This window comes from Coptis chinensis, chromosome 4 (genome assembly GCF_015680905.1).
Source record: "Coptis chinensis isolate HL-2020 chromosome 4, ASM1568090v1, whole genome shotgun sequence".
In the NCBI taxonomy this organism is placed as follows: Eukaryota; Viridiplantae; Streptophyta; class Magnoliopsida; order Ranunculales; family Ranunculaceae; genus Coptis; species Coptis chinensis.
Genome location: NC_141459.1, coordinates 23734075 through 23753512, shown reverse-complemented (window position 1 = coordinate 23753512; position 19438 = coordinate 23734075). Strand labels below are relative to the sequence as shown.

The following is a 19438-nucleotide window of genomic DNA, read 5'->3' as shown; positions in this document are numbered from 1 at the left end:
GTTGCGAGCTTTTTCAATGGCGTCGCTGCCTGCTCTAAATTGATTAGGTGATAGAATATTTAATTTAGATTACTTTAATTTAGGAATTCATATAGTATAAATTACATATTTAGCATAATTAGATTAATTTAGCATAATTCAATTAGATTTGCATAGTAGAAAGTATTTTCATAAAGTTTTGTATTTGTTTAACAGAAAAGAACAGTACAGAAAACATATTTATAAATTTCAAAAAATTCTGAAATTTTACAGAATTGATCTGTACAGTATCGATAATTTATAGGAATTTTTTCGAAATTTAAGTACTTGTCTTACCTGGGTAACTAACATCGTCTTTGCAGTACCCCATTTTCAGTTTTCAGGACGCAAGCATCTATAAAAACAGTTGAGCAGAGCTAATTGCACGTTATCAAAAATTCTAAATTTTTTACAGCAGGAACCTCGATTTGTCAGGAGCTTCCAGTAAAAATTTGAATATTTTTTGACCAATTTTGACCACTTAACTAGTTGGTTGTTTTTATTGTGTTTCTGCAGCTTTTCAGGACCAAGGTCTCTAGAAGAACAGTCGAGAAGAAGGATCCGTAAAACTTCAAATAATCCAAACTTTTTACAGGATTATCCCTGACACGTCAGGAGACTCCAGTAAAAATTTCGTGATTTTTACCCCTCTTTTACTTATTTATTTAATCGATTGTTTACAGTGTGTGCAGAAAACCTCTTCACTGGACTCTGCAGGATTGAACAGTACAGAAGAGGGACTTACCAAGCTCCGATTGCTCTGAAATTTTACAGGCTACTTTCTGGACGTATCAGGTAGCTGCTATAAAAATTTCAAAATTTTTGGACTTGTTTTGCTTGCTAAAACAGTAAGTGTTTCTCTTCCACCGTGAATCTCCTGTTAGCGGTTTCATAATTAGCATTAATAGTTAGCATCATATAGTTTGATAATATAATTTAGTTAATTAAGTGCATATTAGATTATTTTATATAGCTTTATTATCTAGTGCATGAAAACTTGGTTTCGTGATTCACCTCATAAACGTTTAATCAGAAGAGCTAATTCTTGTAACAATCTTCTAATTCTGATTTTGGAGGAGACCACACCATCGAACTCAGGATCTGATTTTGAATCTGAAACACACACACCACTAGTAGACTTAGAAGATATACCAAAGAGAGTACTGTTAGCTGCCATGGCTGATCAAAGAACTCTTAGCACCTTGTTTCAACCTATCGCGGTTCAACCACCGAACTGCATAGTGATGCCCGACAATAACAATAACTATGAGATTAATCCCACCATTCTTAATATGTTGCCAAGATATTATGGCAAAACAAATGAAGAACCGTATAATCATCTAAGTTCTTGAGCATATTAAGTACTTTTAAAGCACCTCATCTTTCCCTTGAAGAGACTAGATTAAGGTTGTTCCCATTGACTTTTGAGGATGCCGCACTACGTTGGTATAGATCCCTACCCTCTAATTCTATAACTACTTGGGAGCAACTATCACAAAAGTTTATGAAACAATATTACCCTTTATGTAAAACTGAAGCCATGCAATTGGCTATTTCAACCTTCAAAAGAAAACCTAATGAAGAGTTTCATACAACATGGGATAGATTTAATGATTTACTTGTCCGTTGTCCACATCATGGTTTTGACATACTTAACATCGTACATTACTTTATAAAAGGTCTTTCACCTATGAACCGTCAGTTAATTGAATCAATGAATGGAGGAAGATTTACTAGTCTTACTCCTGATGAAGCATACACTTTTTTGCAAAACTTTTCTGAGAGTTCTAAGGATTGGGCCATAGTAGTGATGGCACGGGTAGATGGGGGGATGAGTTTTAATAAACCAGGTATGTATGAGGTTAGAAACGATAGTGATCAAGAATTAAACGCTACACTAGTTAGTTTAACCACAGGAATCGAAAACTTAAACAAGAAATTTGATTCATTCACTTTAAACCCTCCAAGGAATAATCAACCCCAACAAGCAATGAGTGTCAATCAATTTTGTGAAAATTGCTTTACTACAAATCATGACACCTCAGTTTGCTCTATGTATGTTGCTCAAGGTATTGATGATGTTTGTGCTTTTAATACATTCAAAAGACATGGTTATCAAAATAATTTTAATAACAACAACAATTATAACCCAGATCTTAGAAATAACTCAAACAATTCATGGAGACAAAAATATGTCTCCTCAGCAAAACCAATATGGTTTTCAAGGTAATCAAGGGAACAATAGGCAACAATACATGAATAATAGAGGCGCAGTAGCACCTTCTCCACAGTATTACCCACAACAACAACAACAACAACAACAACAAACAAACAAACAAACAAACATGAATAGAGAATTAGCTATTGATCCTATGGCTAATTACCAAACCCAACCCAACACCGCAGATGAAAGCATGAAAGCTTTAGCCACCAAAACCGAGAATGAATTCAAAAGAATTGACCAAAAAATTGATATTATGACTCAACAAATAACTCAACAGATAAGCCAACAATTTAATCAAATACTAGCTAGTCTAGCAGACAGACCCAAGGGAACTCTACCAAGTCAACCTGAACAAAACCTTAAAGGTAGAAATGTTTATCAAGTTGAAACCACCCCTTCATCCGCACCCACAGAGGCAGTTAACTCAATATCTACCCTTAGGTCAGGAAAGAATGTAGATAACAAAGTTGACATACCTGATTCTGATGAAGTTGTTATAACAAAAGATAAGGAAAAAGCAGTTGAAACTAAAGAGCAGGTAACCGAAAAAATTCCACCCACACCATTCCCCTCTAGGTTAAAAGATAACAAAAGGGAAGCACAATATAATGAGATCATGAATATTTTTAAAAATCTACATATCAATATTCCTTTTCTAAGTGCAATTAAACAAATACCTTCATATGCAAAATTTATAAAAGACCTAGTAAAGAAGAAAACAAATATTCCTAAGGACGCTTTTATTGCACAAAGTTGTTCATCCTTTCTCTGAGAACAAAGCCAGTAGTAAAACATAAGGACCCGATAGTCCCTACATTCGTGTAGAATAGGAGAGGACTACACTGATCAAGCATTATTAGATTTAGGTGCTAGTGTGAATTTGTTACCTTACTCAGTCTATAAACAACTAGGGTTAAAGGACTTGAAACCAACAAATGTTAGACTACAGTTAGCAGATAGGTCTATTAAGATTCCACGAGGGATAATAGAGGATGTGATTATCAAGGTCTCTGATTTTTATTACCCCGTTGATTTTATAGTTCTTGACAATTTACCTACAAATGGAAACCAAATTCCTATCATTTTGGGTAGACCATTCTTAGCAACAGCAGAAGCTCTAATAAATTGTAGGAATGGGAGCATGACAATAACATTTGGGAATCTAAAAGTGGAAGTAAACATTTTTAAGCTTATGAAACATTCTGATGATACCGAAAGGATAGATGATATGTGTATGACTGAGGAATTAGTGTCCGAAACATTTGAACAAACCTATCCAGAAGATCCACTCTTAATGTGCCTATCACAATTAGGCATGAATTATAACAAGGATAGTGTTATACACCATATTAATACATTGTTAGACACTGGTCAAACTCATACAAAAATAGAAGACATTCGAGCATCTTTATGTCAAGCTACTTTTAATCGTAGATTTATCAAAGATTTAATTAAGATGACTCACCCTCTACTAAAATGTATAGGCCACGCATGGAAAAGAAGGAAGATAAAAAGAGCAAAAATTGGATTACAAACAAGTTTTAAGTCTAGGGAATCTGACTATAAAAGACCCACAAATTTATAAAATTAATTACCTAAGCTAGTTAGAGGGGTAACCTTAAGTCCCCCTCTCGTATTAAATTTGGCAACATTAAACGTAAAACATGGGAGGCAACCCAAGTAGTTAAATTGATAGTTTAATCAATAGCTCATGACAATGAAATTGAACTGAGAAAATAAATGCGTACCTGAACCTATGCTGAAGATATAAAGTAAAAAAACTCACCGAATTCTTGAGTTTTTTTATATTTCCATTCCAACTGTGAGTAGCTTTCTCCAAATCCAATTCAAACAATGATAGAGGACTAGGGAAGTTCCAATATAACCAGGAAAACTAACCTAGTTCATGCAAAGCAAAAGAGGGAGAGTGCAATAGATTTTAGAATTTGAGTTAAGATAGGAGTTGAAATCTGCCCAGCTTAGGAAGCTATAGCTTCACGATTATGACTAGTAGAGACGTGGAGTACTTCTGAAAGTTTTCCTATAAAGCTATATTTTGTAGCATCTCCTGCATTCACTACATCAACACTTTCTACATCTCTATATTCTCTATCCCATCGCCATAAAAGGTTCGGGAAGGAGCTTGAAGTATCAAGAGTATGAAGAATTAATCTATTTTTAGTTGTTATGGTATAGTATTAGAAAGAGGGTACGTAGAAGTTAATTTTATTTTCAACTGTCATGGGATTAGTTGTTTTTAATTTCTTAAAATGTCAATAGTTTATGGAGTGAGTGATTAGTTTTTATGAATAAGAATTAAATTGATATGAGCTTAAGAGTGTATGCGTGATGCATATATATGTTAAGTTGTGCTTTAGTAAGGTGGAATTCTTCTCTATTACAGACTAGTTCTCTATTCCTGACTAGTAAGTTAGAATCCTACTTTGTTTTGGATCCCAATCCTAATCAAAGTATAAATATAATCAATTTGGGCCTAAAAACTAAACCAAAGCCCACCCGACTAGTGTATTATTGGAGAAACCAGAGAAAGGCCCGATATATCATTCTACCATTTTGCTCATCTTCTACCTCCAGCCGCACTAAATAGTAAAACACTCCACCTTCAACCTTAATCCGGTAGTAAAAACTTGATCACTCCAAAACCACCACTCAAATACCTCATCATCATTTAACTCCATCCATTAACAGGCGCTGCAACTTCCAGTTACACCTACCCAAGATGTGGAGCACTTGCTAATCGGCAAGATTGACCGCCGGTCAATTCCCAATTGCTTCTAATTCTATTTTTTGGAATTCTACAATTCCAAACAGTATTTTGGATATCCTGCTTTCCTGATTAACCGCTCAAATTTTTGCTAGTTTCACCGCTCAACTTCGATTATGGGTTGTCGAAATTCTCGATTTGAATTCAGGTTTCTATATGTTTAATGTTGTATGGAGAGAGACAGTAGGAAATAAAGGGCGATCGTGTGATGAAGAATTGGTATTTGGTTAGGCCGAGCTAAATAGGAGAGAGACAGTAGGAAATAAAGGGCGATCATGTGATGAAAAATTGGTATATGGTTAGGCTGAGCGAAACAGGAGAGAAATAGTCCTAAATTATGAACTTAATAAATTTTCGATTACCCTAACTCTTGATTGATCAGGCGTTTAAGTATTCAGTCCTAAATTTCACCCTTGTGGTTCTGTTGTACAAACAGTTGCACATGGCAGTTAAACGAAAAAGCCATGCAGAACTCCGATAAGGAGAGTTGTTTGATAACAATGACATGAATGGATTTTTTTTTAACAAGAATGTGAAAATCGGGGTTGGGAATCTCTCTTTTATTCGAAGGGTGATAAGTGTCCTGAAGATATATTGTTTGATATTTCTATGATTGTCGAATCGATTGTGAGAAAGCGAGTGGCCTGGGAAAATGGAGTTGTATGGGGATAATGAAACCGAATTTATTATCATAACTGATTTTCTGGTAGAAAAATTTGGACTCAGCTCACAGTTCCGCATTTTCTTAAAAACTATTTTTGATCACTCATGTATTTAATTGTCTATTATGGTTTTATCACTTTTATTTGTAGGCAGAGACAAATCTTGTATTCCGTGCAACAATGAAACTATTGATTTAAATTATTATTATTATTATTATTCATTGTTTAATTTTTATTTTTTATTTTTCAGTCGTGTCATTTGTACATGTGACTCTTACATTCCGCTCTAGCACATTTTCTCTGTCTTTTTAGAGACGTATCACCTCTGATTGAGCACATGACAAATATTTAGTCGTTGTAGTAATTATTGATCCTTATAAATCATCACTCTTATTTGTTTTGTTAAGGATATAAATTCTACAGATTTTAGGCGATGTAATTTTGCACGATTTAAGGTAATATCCCTCCTTCTTTGATTATTTCAATTATGGTAAGCTTTTCGGTTATTTTATTTAGTCATTGAGGACAATGCCTAATTTAGTTAGGGGGGTGAGAATTAAAATTTTGCAATATTTTAATTACAATATTTGGAAAGTTTATATGTGAATTATGGTGATTCTAGGTGAAAAGTATATTTTTATCGTTTAAACCCATTTAATGAAATAGGAAATTATAAGTCATGACCGGGGATTAGTAAGACTTTTAGACTAAGTTTCTATTACTAGAAATAGATCTCACTGATAAAAGTCTTAGTCTAAAGTAAGTTCATATAATACACCACTAGAGGAATTTCAAATGAAATAGCAACTTAAACTTCTACCAAACTAGAGGATTAGTACAGAGACTTGACTTGTGAGACTAGCCTTTCAATTTTAATTCCTTGGAGAGTCTTTACGTAAATCTGAGTCCAAGTTGACTCAACCATTTTTCTGTGCTTAAATTCGTTGGTGTAGTCTCATTTATTCTTGAATTGGTCAATCACGGGTGGCATCAACTGGGGAGATAGCCATTAGGTCTTGTAGTCTATTCAAAGCGGAATATCATACTAATAAGTCAAGTAGTGAACCAAACAGCATTTATCCCACCTAGTAGGATTATCATATTAACCACTTTTGAGCTTTATATATTAAACCTTTTATTCTTAAATCAATCATCTTAAACCCAACTCCAGATAAGGAGTATATCCCATATTATTAGCCTTATCCATATTTCTAAGGATTTCTAAAGAACTAAAGAGAAAGCTAGAACGAAGAAGATTTTTGAAGGAAGTTTTACCAAAGTCAAATGAAGAAAATCATTCTTTTTGCTCAAAGAAAAAAATAATAATAAAATAAAGAAAAAAAGAAAATATAAATAATTGAGCAAAGTAGTGATAGAGTTCAAGTGTTGCAGTCTACAAGTGAAGAAAATTTCCAAGAAGGTCAAAAGCACAAAGTCTTTAGTATGTTCTCAGAAATTTTTGAATCCTTTTTACCCTTTTCTTGTTAACCTGTCCTAAGCACTGTTTTAATACCCAGACTTATCACTAAAGTATGATATGAAGTTTAGAATAAGTGAGAGGATGCTAAAGTGAAGGACTCGACACTTCAAATGTGATTGACATTCTTTCCATGAGACTTTATTTATATATTTACAAATTTCCATCTTTCTGACTAAATATGTGGGATGTTCTACTTTTTACTCAATTCCCTGCATATGGACGTAAAATAGAAAACTTATCTGAGAGAGATTTCCTTGTGAGTGTATGAAATGGTGAGATTTGAAGTCAAAATACTAATCCAAAGGTGAGGTAGAAATTCCGTTGCTTGGAAAAGAGAAAGGAATCAAAATGGTTAAAAATGAATAAGCTCTAGTTAGGATGATTAGTTAGTCTTTTCTATCTTTATGAATAGAACCTTAGCTTAATGTTTTATGATCATGGGTGTGATAAGTAATAACCTTTTGATTTAGACATTTTAACTGAAAAGGTTGTTTTCTCTAGATTTCACCATAGTTCATATGTAAAATTGATTTTGTGAGTATATCAACTGAAAACCCTCACGAGGCTATAACTCGTCCTTTAAGGGTAACTTAAAGGTTTAAGGCCTTGTTGCATATGGTAAATGCAACCGCGATGCCTGCGAAAGTGAGTTAGTTTATTATTTAATTAGTATTGTTAGCTTTGAACACTTCTCTAGTATAACACATATTTGCTAAGAGACTAGCAAAATGCTAGTTGGGGGTTGTGATAAGTGCTCAAAAGTAATGATTTATAACCCCAATTATGTGTATATTAGTCTCCATTTTATATTTAAATATTCTAATATGATGCAATTTGAGTTTTTGCAGGTTAAAGAACCTTAAATGTGAAATATGGAGGAAAAGAAGTCAAACAAGTCAAAAAGGAGTCACTGAATTACAAACTAAAGGCCTGGGGCAAAAATGTCATATTTGTCTCCATAAGTGCCAAGCCTAATGGGACTCTAAAAGAGGATAATAATTGAGTTAGAAGAGTCTTCAATCTGATCTCAAAGCTTTAATTTTGACTTCATAGAAAGATGAGATCAACATGGAAAAGAAGTCGGAGTTTCACAAGAATTAGGAAACTGAAAGCTGTCAGAAGCTGCAGCTTGGGAAATAGCCTGCAGGGCAAAGTGGGCCACGTCGAACTTTGGTCCAACCGAATTTAACTTTTCCAGGATTGCTTCTAGAAAGATTACAGAGAGTTTGACACCAAATAAACATAGGATTCAGATCTCTATCCAAACGAGCATGTAAGCCAATATATAAGGCACAAAAACCTGAGTTTATATGATCTAGGAAATTTAGTGTTTGCATCTTAGATCTAGAATTAAGAGAGAAGAAAGTTCAGACCTTTTCACCATTAATAGCTATAAAGATTATTCCTTTTCATATTGTGTTCATAGCATAGTATGAGGGGCTAATCTCCCTTCTCTTGGGAGGGGAGATGAAGCCTTTTTCCGTATGTTTTAGTTTAGTTCTTCTTCTATCATGTTTTAGTTTAAATCCCTCATTGAGTTTCTTCTTATTCGTCCATTGATCTAACGCTCCTATGGAGGTTAGGAGATCTTAGGGTAATTCATGATTGTGTAGAGCCAAATACCACAAACCCTAGATTCTTTTCTTCTAGTTTTTAGTGTTCTAGTGTGATGATTGGATTCTTTATGGCACCTCAATTAGTTGTATGGTTAATGCCACATGTGGATTTTCCATGGCACCTAGAGTTGTATATTGAATGCCACTTAAAGCACAATTTGGTTAGATAGAAGATATCATTGGAGATTGAAGAAGTATTTAATGGAAAGATAGAAAGCACATTGAAAGCCACATATTATCATCATGGTTATGAGCATAAGGTTTGTAGGTATGGTGAGTTTCTATTGGTGATTTATATTAAGCATGATAGGTAGATCTATTAGACTAATTCTATGATTTTGGTGGATTCATTTCTTCCAAGATATTCTCTCTCTTGATTCATATTCATATATTTAATTTAGTTTAGTTTATGCATAGTTTAAATCTCAAATCAAATCAATTATATATTCATCATTACTTAGCCACATCTTTTACTTGCATCCATTAGAGTAACTTAGATTAGAAATTTCTATCATCATCACTTAATTATTTAGAGTAGGATTGATACCTTATTAGCCACTATACTAATCAATATTTAATAGGCTAAGTAAGTTTTGCAAAAGATACGTAACACAAACAACGACATATAAATAATTACGTGTTGCGAACTTTTTCAACAACCTTATCAGATGGGATGATCTAAAATAGTGTGGGACGAAGCACCAATGACTCATAGACATGGATTTGAGGCAGTACACCGTACACTGGAGGACCTTTTTAAATCACAAGACAAAGAATTTGGTGGTAAAACATTCCTAATGGGAGGAGATTTCAGACAGATATTACCAATCATTCCAAGAGGCATAAGAACTAATGTTGTTGATGTTTCTATCAACAAGTCAAAATTATGGAAAAACTGCAAAGTCTTTCACTTAACTAAAAACATGCGACTGAAGAATGGAAATATAGAATCAGCTTCAACAAAGTCTATTAATGAGATAGTGTATATTAATGGAAATAAGTGGATGCCCTGAACATTCAACAATGTAAATAATGGACAGTGTCTTCCAAATATTAATGAGATAGTGAGTTCCTCCTTCAGTATTCTAATGCCAAATACCAGATGATCTTTTAAAAAAAAACACCATTGGGAGTGCGAAAGAATTAGGCAGTCAGCAACATTCTTAGATGTCTAGATTTTTTAGTATTATCGGGGCAGTTTTGCAACTCCATTATATAAACTCTCCTAAATCACGACAAATTACCACAAGAGCACAATCCATTATGAAAATGGTGAAACCTCATGTTATCCCTCAACAATCTCTCTCCTTATAATCAGAGACGCACCACACATCACAGTGTGGAAATCCTCACACACTCTGAGGTTCTTTACAATCCTAATGGGGATTCCAGCAGTCGTAGTAAATAGTCCAAATGATGCCTGTAAAAGATCCTCCAGTGCTTCCTTGATCTCTTTTGACTTTGGGTGCGTAATGTCACCAGCAAATAACTCATGTATAATCCCATCCTTTGCTTCCATCAAGCTGCAGCCGGGGTTCTTTCTGACGCCTTTTCTCTAATCAGGATTTCAATGGATCCGACAAGCACCAAGGAGTGCTCCACACATGCCTCAATAAGCATCGTCGCTGCAAGGTTTAAGGCTTCTTCCAAGTGTCCTTCACGACCAAGAAGATCTACCATTACTACGTCAAAAAAAACACCAAGAAAATTAATATCTAGATGACATATTACACCATTCACTATGACCAAGAAAATCGGTTTTGGAACCTGGAGCTTATAAACAACCTAAAAGCTTGAAACTAACTAAAAAGTGATGAAAAATTCCATGTTGACACAAATGAAAAGAACAACCACATCCTTGCTAAACCCACCCACCCATAACCTTTTTCTTTGAAAGTGTCAATACCTTCAGGGTGCACGGTCCATAAATCTGCCCGATAGGCATTCATATGCCATGTGTCCACATCCACCACAGTTGTGGCATATCATCAAGCCCCCCGTGCAATCCCTGCTCATGTGCCCAACCTGATGGTAGCTCCGGCAAACAATGTCTCTGTAACCACTATCGCGAACTCCACCACCTCTTTCTCCTACATATTCAAATTTTGGGCACTGCCTAGCCACATGACTCATTCGACAAATATCCACGACCGTGGTCGGTCTTCCCGAATTGTTGCATGCCTTATCATTTGTGCAGTCAACAGCTATATGGCCTTGCTTATAGCAGTTGTTGCAAACCCTAAGGTCACCAGGTGGTAGAGAAGGCGCCGTGCAATCTTTGGCAATGTGACCAGCCTTATTGCAAGTATGGCAAATCCCCTCATTTTGGCAGTCCCTGCCCATATGGCTAGGCTCACGACAATTCCAGCACTATTAAACGTATAACAATGCCAAGGAAAGATAACATATCCATATTAAATGTGCATACAAATTCAGGAAGAAGAAATTCAGAGTCTGAAAGAAGATATTGATTATCTAAAGGCAATTATAAAGAGGGAATGGTAGAGTTATGATTCTCTCTACGTAATTATCTGTTCGATCTTGGAGATGAGATGACTTATCAGACATTTTTACATATATGGAATCATATTTTTAATAATAAATGTAATCATTTTTTAGCCAAGGTTTTGTGTACAAATGGAGTTTTATAGCTCTCCCCTCCTCAATTGAGGAAGCATAGCTAAAGTGTCCATGTGTCCAGACTAATTACGATAAATCCGGAGTAAAACTTGCCGATAGAAAAACTGCTCCAACTCAAACTCAAACTGGAAACCCAACAAAACCCACGACTCTCATACGAACTGATCTCTCTACCAATCTCTCTTCTCTACCACCCAACCTAAATCGCCATATATTAATTAATGTCAATCGTATATCAAAGTGAGAATAGTTATTTGATGCTCCTTTTACCGGGTTGTTCTCAAAAACCCCTTTTGTCTCCCATCAATGCAAGAAGATTTGTATAATTGCAGACTTTTGATTAAAGAGAATCTTCTTCGATGTTATAATTCCAATCTCAAGTCGCAGTATCCAGTCATACTTGGAATTTTATAATTTGTTCCTGATGCAGTATCCACTCCTAATTTTGGGATAAAAAGAGATTATTGTGTAGACACAAGATTGAAATTTTACAATTTGTTCCTGATGCAGCATCCACTCCTACTTCCCAAGAGAATATGATAAATTGTCTTGGTCATTCTACTCATATATTCTTCAGGTATAATTCTACTCATACCAAGTTTTTTTTTTCAATAAGCGCCTATGCTATTAGCTAGCGGTGACACTTAATTCAATTGATTGATGCTCGACTAAATGCATCACTTTGTTACAACAGATTCGGCACCATGGTTGTCAATGAAAAACTTTTGAAGTAGTCGACCCGCACGAAGGAAGACTGATATATCATGTGAAAATAGAAACACGTAAGCTGATGAGGTATTTCCGACTTAACCAAGATATGTGTCATATACGGTTCATTTTTCTTTTTCCTGGATAGAAAAAATAAATAAATAAAACAATAAATAAACAAATGAAAGGGAGACAAGTCATTGCAAGATAAGTTTTGCTATTGACCAGCATGATTGTGTTCTTCTTCGTCTCATTGAGATCCATCTCTGTTTCTGCAGGCTGATGTGCGCGGTTATCAGGTTAGGAAAAAGTGCAAGGTAATTATATGGGCTGTTGGTGTTCTAGATAAGGTTGTATTGTGATGGCGCCGTAGAGTAGTGGGTTTACGAGGATACCGTCCAAAGTCAGAATGCATTGAAGAAAACAAAGATGAAGACATCACCAGGATTTCCTGAAAACAAAAAGTAGACACTAAGCTCTATCTCGCATTAACTCTTCTGCTGTGTTACATTCGGTGCAATTTAAATTATATCCTTTACAAATATATATACATGCATATATGCGTGAATATCATATATGCACATATATAGTTGGATGCTTGGAATACAGTTTGTACCTGTAAATCCCTTCATTACTTCTTTTCTCGACCTACTTCTTCATTTTCTAACGAAAATCTTTCACTTTACTGTTATAAGTAGAAAAAAAGAACAACCTAATACTGCATCAGAGGGCCTGCCACCTAAGAATTAGAACAAAATGTATATATCTATAAAACTCTAAACTGATTGAGCTGTTAATCAAGAAGATGATTGATTTTGCTTTGAACTTCCTTGCCAATTACAAGATAGGAGTACTCTATGTTGATTCTCTTTTTCTTTTATCTGATATTTGCTTTCCAAATTATGTTCTCTTTTGCTAATCAACTCCAGTGCAAGCAAGATGCTAACAGTTCATGGCATGATTTTAGCTTCAAATACATGGATATCTCCAAGTTTGGGTGGTGAGCGACCAGATGCACGAGAAGCTGAAGGACATAGCGCTGCACTTATTGGGATAATCTACAATTTCTTTTTTTTTTTAACAGATAAAGTGCTCTAATCATGTATATTACAAAAATAAAATCAAAGATTAACTAATGGGTTTTATCAATGTCTGCCGCTTCCTTTTTAATTTGAATGAGTGATTAAAATAATTTTCATATCTCATAACTATGCATAGTTGCTAATATTTTTTAGAATAATTTAATATAACGTCACCCGTTCGTAGAACGGGTTCAAAAACTAGTTTTATTTCAATGTCTGGGGACTTGTTTTAAAGATGCGCTAAGTAGATTTGGTTAAGTTTCAAACAAGTGTTTGATTTTTTCATTGGTTTTGAGTTTAAACTAATAGGACTAACGCTAATCATGATTAGCCTAGTAAAGCACGAGCATAGCAGAGCGGCGGAAGAAGAGTTTTCTTGATGCAAGTTTGTGTTGGAACTCTAAGATACTGGTGTTTTCTCTTTGTAGACTGGTTTTTTCTGTGTTTTTTGCATGATGAGATACTACCACGCGAAGCTGGGATTGGAAGCTGATGAGATAATGGAAGGTCTATATAAACAATCCTTCACTGTTTCTTCATCATCTCAACACCACCTTTGCCCTATCTATCAAAATAACCATGGCCAGTTCCAAAGATCAAAACACCTTTACCCAAGATCACTCAAACAACATGGAAAACCTTTCTTCTAATTTTGCCCAAAAAGTTCGTTTGCCTTATAAATCAGCTCCTATTGTTTACTCAGACCGTATGAAATCAAAACTGTTGGATCATAATAAACTAAGCATTTTTATTCGTGTCTTGGATGGAAAAATAGTAGCTGGAAATCTGCGTGCTGGTCTGGAAAAACTTTGGGCGCCTTTCAAGATAGTTAAGATGGAGTTTTATAGAAATGAAATCTTTCGTGTCCGCTAGAGAACCAACACCAACTGGAACTGATCCTCAAAAGGCAACCTTGGATTGTGTCACAGCATATCTTGCAGATTGAACCTTGGATAGATGCGAAGGAAAACAAGGAACTTGATTTCAATAAGTTCCTCATATGGGTTCAATTACTAAACTTTCCTGAGATTTTTCAGGACAAGGAAATAGTTGAGAACAACTTACTTGAATCTGGTTGTTTCGGACCAACCCAACTAATGCACTTAGAACTATATCCAAAGCATAAAGAAATGGCTGAACTAACAAGAGTCAAGGTGTTGCTTGATGTTAAAGACCCTATTCCACCTAGTTTTAAGCTTCCGGAATCGATTAATGGAGTGGAATGGATCCAATTTGCTTATGTGTATCTACCAATATTCTGCTTTCAGTGTGGTTTCATTGGACATATTCAAGCCTCATGCAATTACAACAATGCTGATTTCTGTGCTGAACCTCAATTCACCTCAACTGGTTTGAAGTTTGAACTCTACAATGCCAAGAATCACATTTTTTTCTAAACTAATTGCTGAGCGCCCTCTCCAAGAATCTCAAGTAATATCGCCAACTGAACCACCTCGAGGACATTACCCTTTTCTCATCAAGAACTCTTTTAATGAAGGAGGGCTGTATACTTCAATGAAAGGACCAAATGACGATGGTTACAATCCAGGACCATCAGGTAAAGGTAAAGGACCAATGATAATGGAATTAAACACCACTGATTCTAATATGGGCACAGGTCAGCATTTTAATGAAGACTGGATGATCAATGACAACCCTGTCAACTCTGAAGCCATTTTTCCTGATCAACTTGGTTTTAACCATCAACTCCCTGTCATTCAGTTTAATACACTTCCACAACAGCCTTTCTATGCAGGAGCATCACAGATAGAAACGTCTAATCCTAATGTGGTTCCTTTGGTTGATCTTACTACGCAGTTTGATGGCGGGGAAGCGGAACAGATGAACCAGTTCAAAAGGCAAGAAATTAGTCAAGCAAAAGCTGCTGATACTGATGGAAACTATAATCAAGTCTAGACTGAAGGGGTGGACAGCTATAACAGGGAAAGAGAGCAGCGGCGAAAAACTCCACTTAATGTAATTATGGAGGATTGTGAAAACTCCATGTCTTCAAATAGTAATACCTTGTGCCTATCTGGCAGGCGTAATAGAAGCCAGACGGTGAAGGCAGCTGCTCGCAAGCAGCTCCACCCCAAGCCATGAATTGCATCAGCTGGAACTATCGAGGATGTGGCCGTTCCTCGACTTTGGAGGAGCTTAAAAAGAAGATTTCTATTATTAGGCCTTTGTTTATTTTTGTAATGGAAACTAAATGTAGTAACCTATATAAAGCTACTAGTATGATACGTAGATTGGGTGACTATAGTTCCTTTGTAGTGCCAAGTATGGGTTTGTTAGGTGGTATGTGGTTGTTGTGGGAAAGTTTTGTGAAGGTTGAAGTGTTGGGATCTGATAGCTGGTTTATCCATTGTAATGTCGACTAATCTGTGAATGGGAAGGATGAGAGTTTTGTTTTGTCTTGTGTTTATGGAAATCCAAAACTGGCAATTCGTAAGATGCAATGGGCTGTTTTACCTCTGTTGAAGCCGCAAAATGATGAAAAATGGATAATGATGGGGGATTTTAATGATGTAACAACCTAGACTGAAAAGAGGGGTGGTCGACCTTTCAACTATGTACAAGTCATACCTTTTCTGGATATGATTGCATCTTGTGAATTGATCGACTTGGGTTTCATTGGGAACATTTTCACATGGACAAATAAACAAGTTGGACGACGAAGAATATGGGAACGACTCGATAGAACTCTGGTTAATGCTGCTTGGATTCTTCATTTTGTGAACACAAATGTTTATCATCAAATGTCTATGACTTCTGATCATAAGTTCTTGGTCATCAAAGTTTGCAATGAACCAAATCACCTTCCAAGACCTTTCCGTTTGGAGCCATGTGGTTACAAGATAGGAGCTATACTGAACAAGTTCAGTTGGCCTTCGAAGTTGACGCTGCGGGCTCTCCCTCTTTCACCTTGTGTAATAAGCTAAAGCAATGTTAGAAGAACCTCAAATGGTGGAATAAGAACATTTTCGGGCTTTTGGACACCAAAATGCAAGATGCGCAGCACAGACTTGAGCAAATTCAATATGAAATTCTTACTCAAACCGACCCTGGGGATGATTTGTTTGCGGCTGAGCACACTCAAATTCAAAGATATAATGATCTTCTTGTCCAACAGGCTACTCACTAGGGTCAGAAATCTTGCTCTGACTGGTACAAGTTCAGTGACCTGAATACCAAGTTTTTTCATGCTCTAGTCAAATGTCGTCATCAAAGATCTTTCATTCACCGGATTAGAAACCCTATAGGTGCTATACTCACAAAAAGGCGACCGATTGGAGATAGATTGACGGATTTTTTTGCAAATTTAATGACAACTTCTGAACCTTCTCTTGATTCGGAAATTCTAAATGTAGAGACACCAGCTTTGTCCACTGAGGATCTTCTTTGTCTCGCGAAGCCAATTGATAATAAGGAGATTTTGTTCGCCTTAAAACAAATGCACCCTTTCAAAGCTCCAGGGCCAAACGGTTTCCAAGCAATTTTCTTCCATCATTTCTGGCATCTTGTCGGACCACAGGTGTGTGATGCGGTAAACAGATTTTTTACCCAAGGATCTTTTTCACTACAACTTAATCACTCTTTCCTTGCATTAATCCCAAAAATTTCACATCCTACATCCCCTGAAGATTATCGCCCAATCAGCCTAACTAATGTTGTGTATAAAATAATCTCAAAAATTATTGTGAATAGGTTACGACCTATTCTGAGGAAAATAATCAGCCCTTATCAAACCGCTTTTCTTCCACAGAGAAGTATCCATGACAATGCTCTTTTAGCAAATGAGTTTTATCATAAAATTAGAGGTCGTGGAAATAGGAAATCCAAATTCTTTGCTTTAAAGATTGACATGCAAAAAGCTTTTGATAAACTTGAATGGTCTTTCCTTAGATTTGTTCTTACCAAATTTGGATTTCCTATTGATTGGATTAACCGCATTATGTTTTGTGTGGAGAAAGTTTCGTATTCTATTCTTTTAAATGGAGTTGCTCATGGTTTCTTCAAACCAACAAGGGGTCTCAGGCAAGGAGACCCTTTATCTCCGTATCTCTTCATTCTATGCACTGAGATTCTATCTCTGAATTTTCTGAAGTTACAAAAACAAGGTTTAATTCATGGATGCCGTCTTGCAAGACATTGTGCTGCTGTTTCCCACCTTATGTATGCTGATGATCTCTTTGTATTTGGGAAATGTGGTATGCCGGAGCAATATCACTTGAACAACTTGTTAACAGAATACTGCAGAGTATCTGGTCAAACAATTAACAGAGACAAGTCTCAGATTCTTCATCATCCAAAGCTCCACAGGAGGCTGGTTTATTTTCTCCGCAAATCCTTCAAAATGCCATCCACCAACTGTATGCCGACCTATTTGGGAATACCAAATCTTACTGGTAGAGGCCGCATTCATAAATTTGCTCCGTTACTCTAGCGTTTTCAAAATAAGCTTGCTGGCTGGAAGTCGAAGATTCTATCTAAAGCAGGCCGTCTAACCTTGGTAAATTCCGTTTTATCTTCAATACCGACTCACACTATGTCTTGCACTTTACTACCGGCAAAAATTGTTGACACTATGGACGTAATAAGAAGATCTTTTCTCTAGGGGCACTCTCCTTCTGACCGCAAGATGCATTATTTTTCTTGGAGTCTAGCATGTACTGCCAAGGGTAATGGAGGACTTGGCATCAAAGACCTATAGCTTCAAAATTATGCACTGTTTGCCAAAAAAGCTTGGGATTTGCTGCAGCAAAATTCCATGTGGGCGATACAGATGAAGGGCAAGTACTTCCATTCAAAAAGCTTTCTAAATACAAAAATTCAAAGTAATGACTCTATCATGTGGAAGCAACTTTGTGCGGTGCGAAAGGTGATTAGAGATGGTGGTGTTTGGAACATTGCTACTGGTTCATCAATTAATGCATGGGAGGATGCTTGGATTTTAAATGACAATGAACGTTTGTCGATGCCTTCAAAACCACAAGCATGTGATTTAGAGTTAGTAGCTGATTTTATAAACCATTCTAATAACACATGGAATTTGGAATTGCTTCGTCAATTTTGGCCGACTGATTTTGTTCATAAGATCGCTTCCATTCCGTTGTTTCACACGACTGATTGTGATAAACTCGAATGGAAGTGGACCAGCCCGGGATGTTTTTCTGTGAAGTCAGCATATAATGGATGTCTACATTTGGTTAATTCCGGGAGTAGTTTGGTGTGTGAACAAAGGTTTTTTTTCAAATTTGTATGGAGACTCAAGTTACCTTTTTGAATCAGATTTTTCTTGTGGCAATGTTTGCAGGGTGTCATCCCCACAGTGGATCATTTGGCATCCCTTCATTTTCAAGTTTATGCGCGGTGTACTCTATGTGAGACTACTTCAGAGACTCCATTTCATGTTTTCTTCGAATGCAGCTTTGCAAGGGCTGTATGGTGTGATACAAATTGCATGTCAATAATCGACGACGTCCTTTACTCTTCTGTTCAGGATTTTAAACAAAGAATTTTCCAGATGTTCAATACAGTAAGGAAGCAGCCTGAAGGGGATACTCAAGTTTGCCTGCTGGGATTGGGTTTGTGGTTCATTTGGCTTGCAAGAAATGATTCACGTTTCAACCGCAACAGTCCAGATCCTATTGTTTACATCAGAAAGATTTATGGACAGCTAGCAAGTTCTTAAAGACATCCCAGATGAAAAAGAACAAAAGGAGCTCATCACTATATATATTAAGTGGCATCCACCTATTGAAGGATGGGCAAAACTCAACACAGATGGAGCGGCCCTTGCGAATCTGGGATTCGGAGGTGCTGGGTGTGTTTTACGAATGGCTAATGGGCAGTTTATCATGGGTGCTACGATCCCAATACTCCACACCTCCAACAATTTGGCTAAGTTTTTTACTATGTTATATGGTATCCAATTGGCTATAAGACTTCGCATCCACAAGATTGAATTAGAAACTGATTCACAATTGTTGTACAAATACATGACTGCTACAACGGTTGATACAAATTGGATGTTGGCGAAAATAAACAGGGAAATATTCTCCTTGTTACAAAAATTTGAGGAGTTCAGAATTCATTGGTGCTACAAGGAGGGGAATTCAAGCGCTGACTGTTTCGCTTCTCATGTTGCTAGTTTGGCATCGTCAGATACATGGAGGGAACACCCAGATGCAGAAAACATTTCATGGTCTTTAGATGA

General features: G+C 36.2%; 2 protein-coding genes and 1 pseudogene across 2 annotated transcripts; 1 reads left to right on the top strand and 2 right to left on the bottom strand.

The window, feature by feature from the left end:
- Positions 1–10070: 10070 nt before the first annotated feature.
- Positions 10071–10304, bottom strand: LOC147502764 (pentatricopeptide repeat-containing protein At5g48910-like). Its single transcript, XM_086604608.1, has one exon. It carries the CDS (start codon positions 10302–10304, stop codon positions 10071–10073), a length of 234 nt encoding a protein of 77 aa, XP_086460734.1.
- Positions 10305–10684: 380 nt separating this feature from the next.
- LOC147502763 (uncharacterized) lies at positions 10685–11353 on the bottom strand (annotated as a pseudogene).
- A 5730-nt stretch (positions 11354–17083) lies between these two features.
- LOC147502762 (uncharacterized) lies at positions 17084–18913 on the top strand. The gene is made up of 3 exons (XM_086604607.1): positions 17084–17548; positions 17981–18448; positions 18536–18913. The coding sequence occupies exons 1-3, from the start codon at positions 17084–17086 to the stop codon at positions 18911–18913; spliced, it is 1311 nt and encodes a 436-aa protein (XP_086460733.1).
- Positions 18914–19438: the final 525 nt, after the last annotated feature.

Excerpts from the sequence above, each read along its gene's own strand:
- LOC147502762 (XM_086604607.1), top strand. The coding sequence starts at position 17,084 with ATGCAAAAAGCTTTTGATAAACTTGAATGGTCTTTCCTTAGATTTGTT. Across the intron at positions 17,549-17,980 it reads CAAAGCTCCACAGGAGGCTG|CAAAATTCCATGTGGGCGAT; the intron begins GTTTATTTTCTC and ends GATTTGCTGCAG. Across the intron at positions 18,449-18,535 it reads TTAATTCCGGGAGTAGTTTG|GGTGTCATCCCCACAGTGGA; the intron begins GTGTGTGAACAA and ends CAATGTTTGCAG.
- LOC147502764 (XM_086604608.1), bottom strand. The coding sequence starts at position 10,304 with ATGGAAGCAAAGGATGGGATTATACATGAGTTATTTGCTGGTGACATT.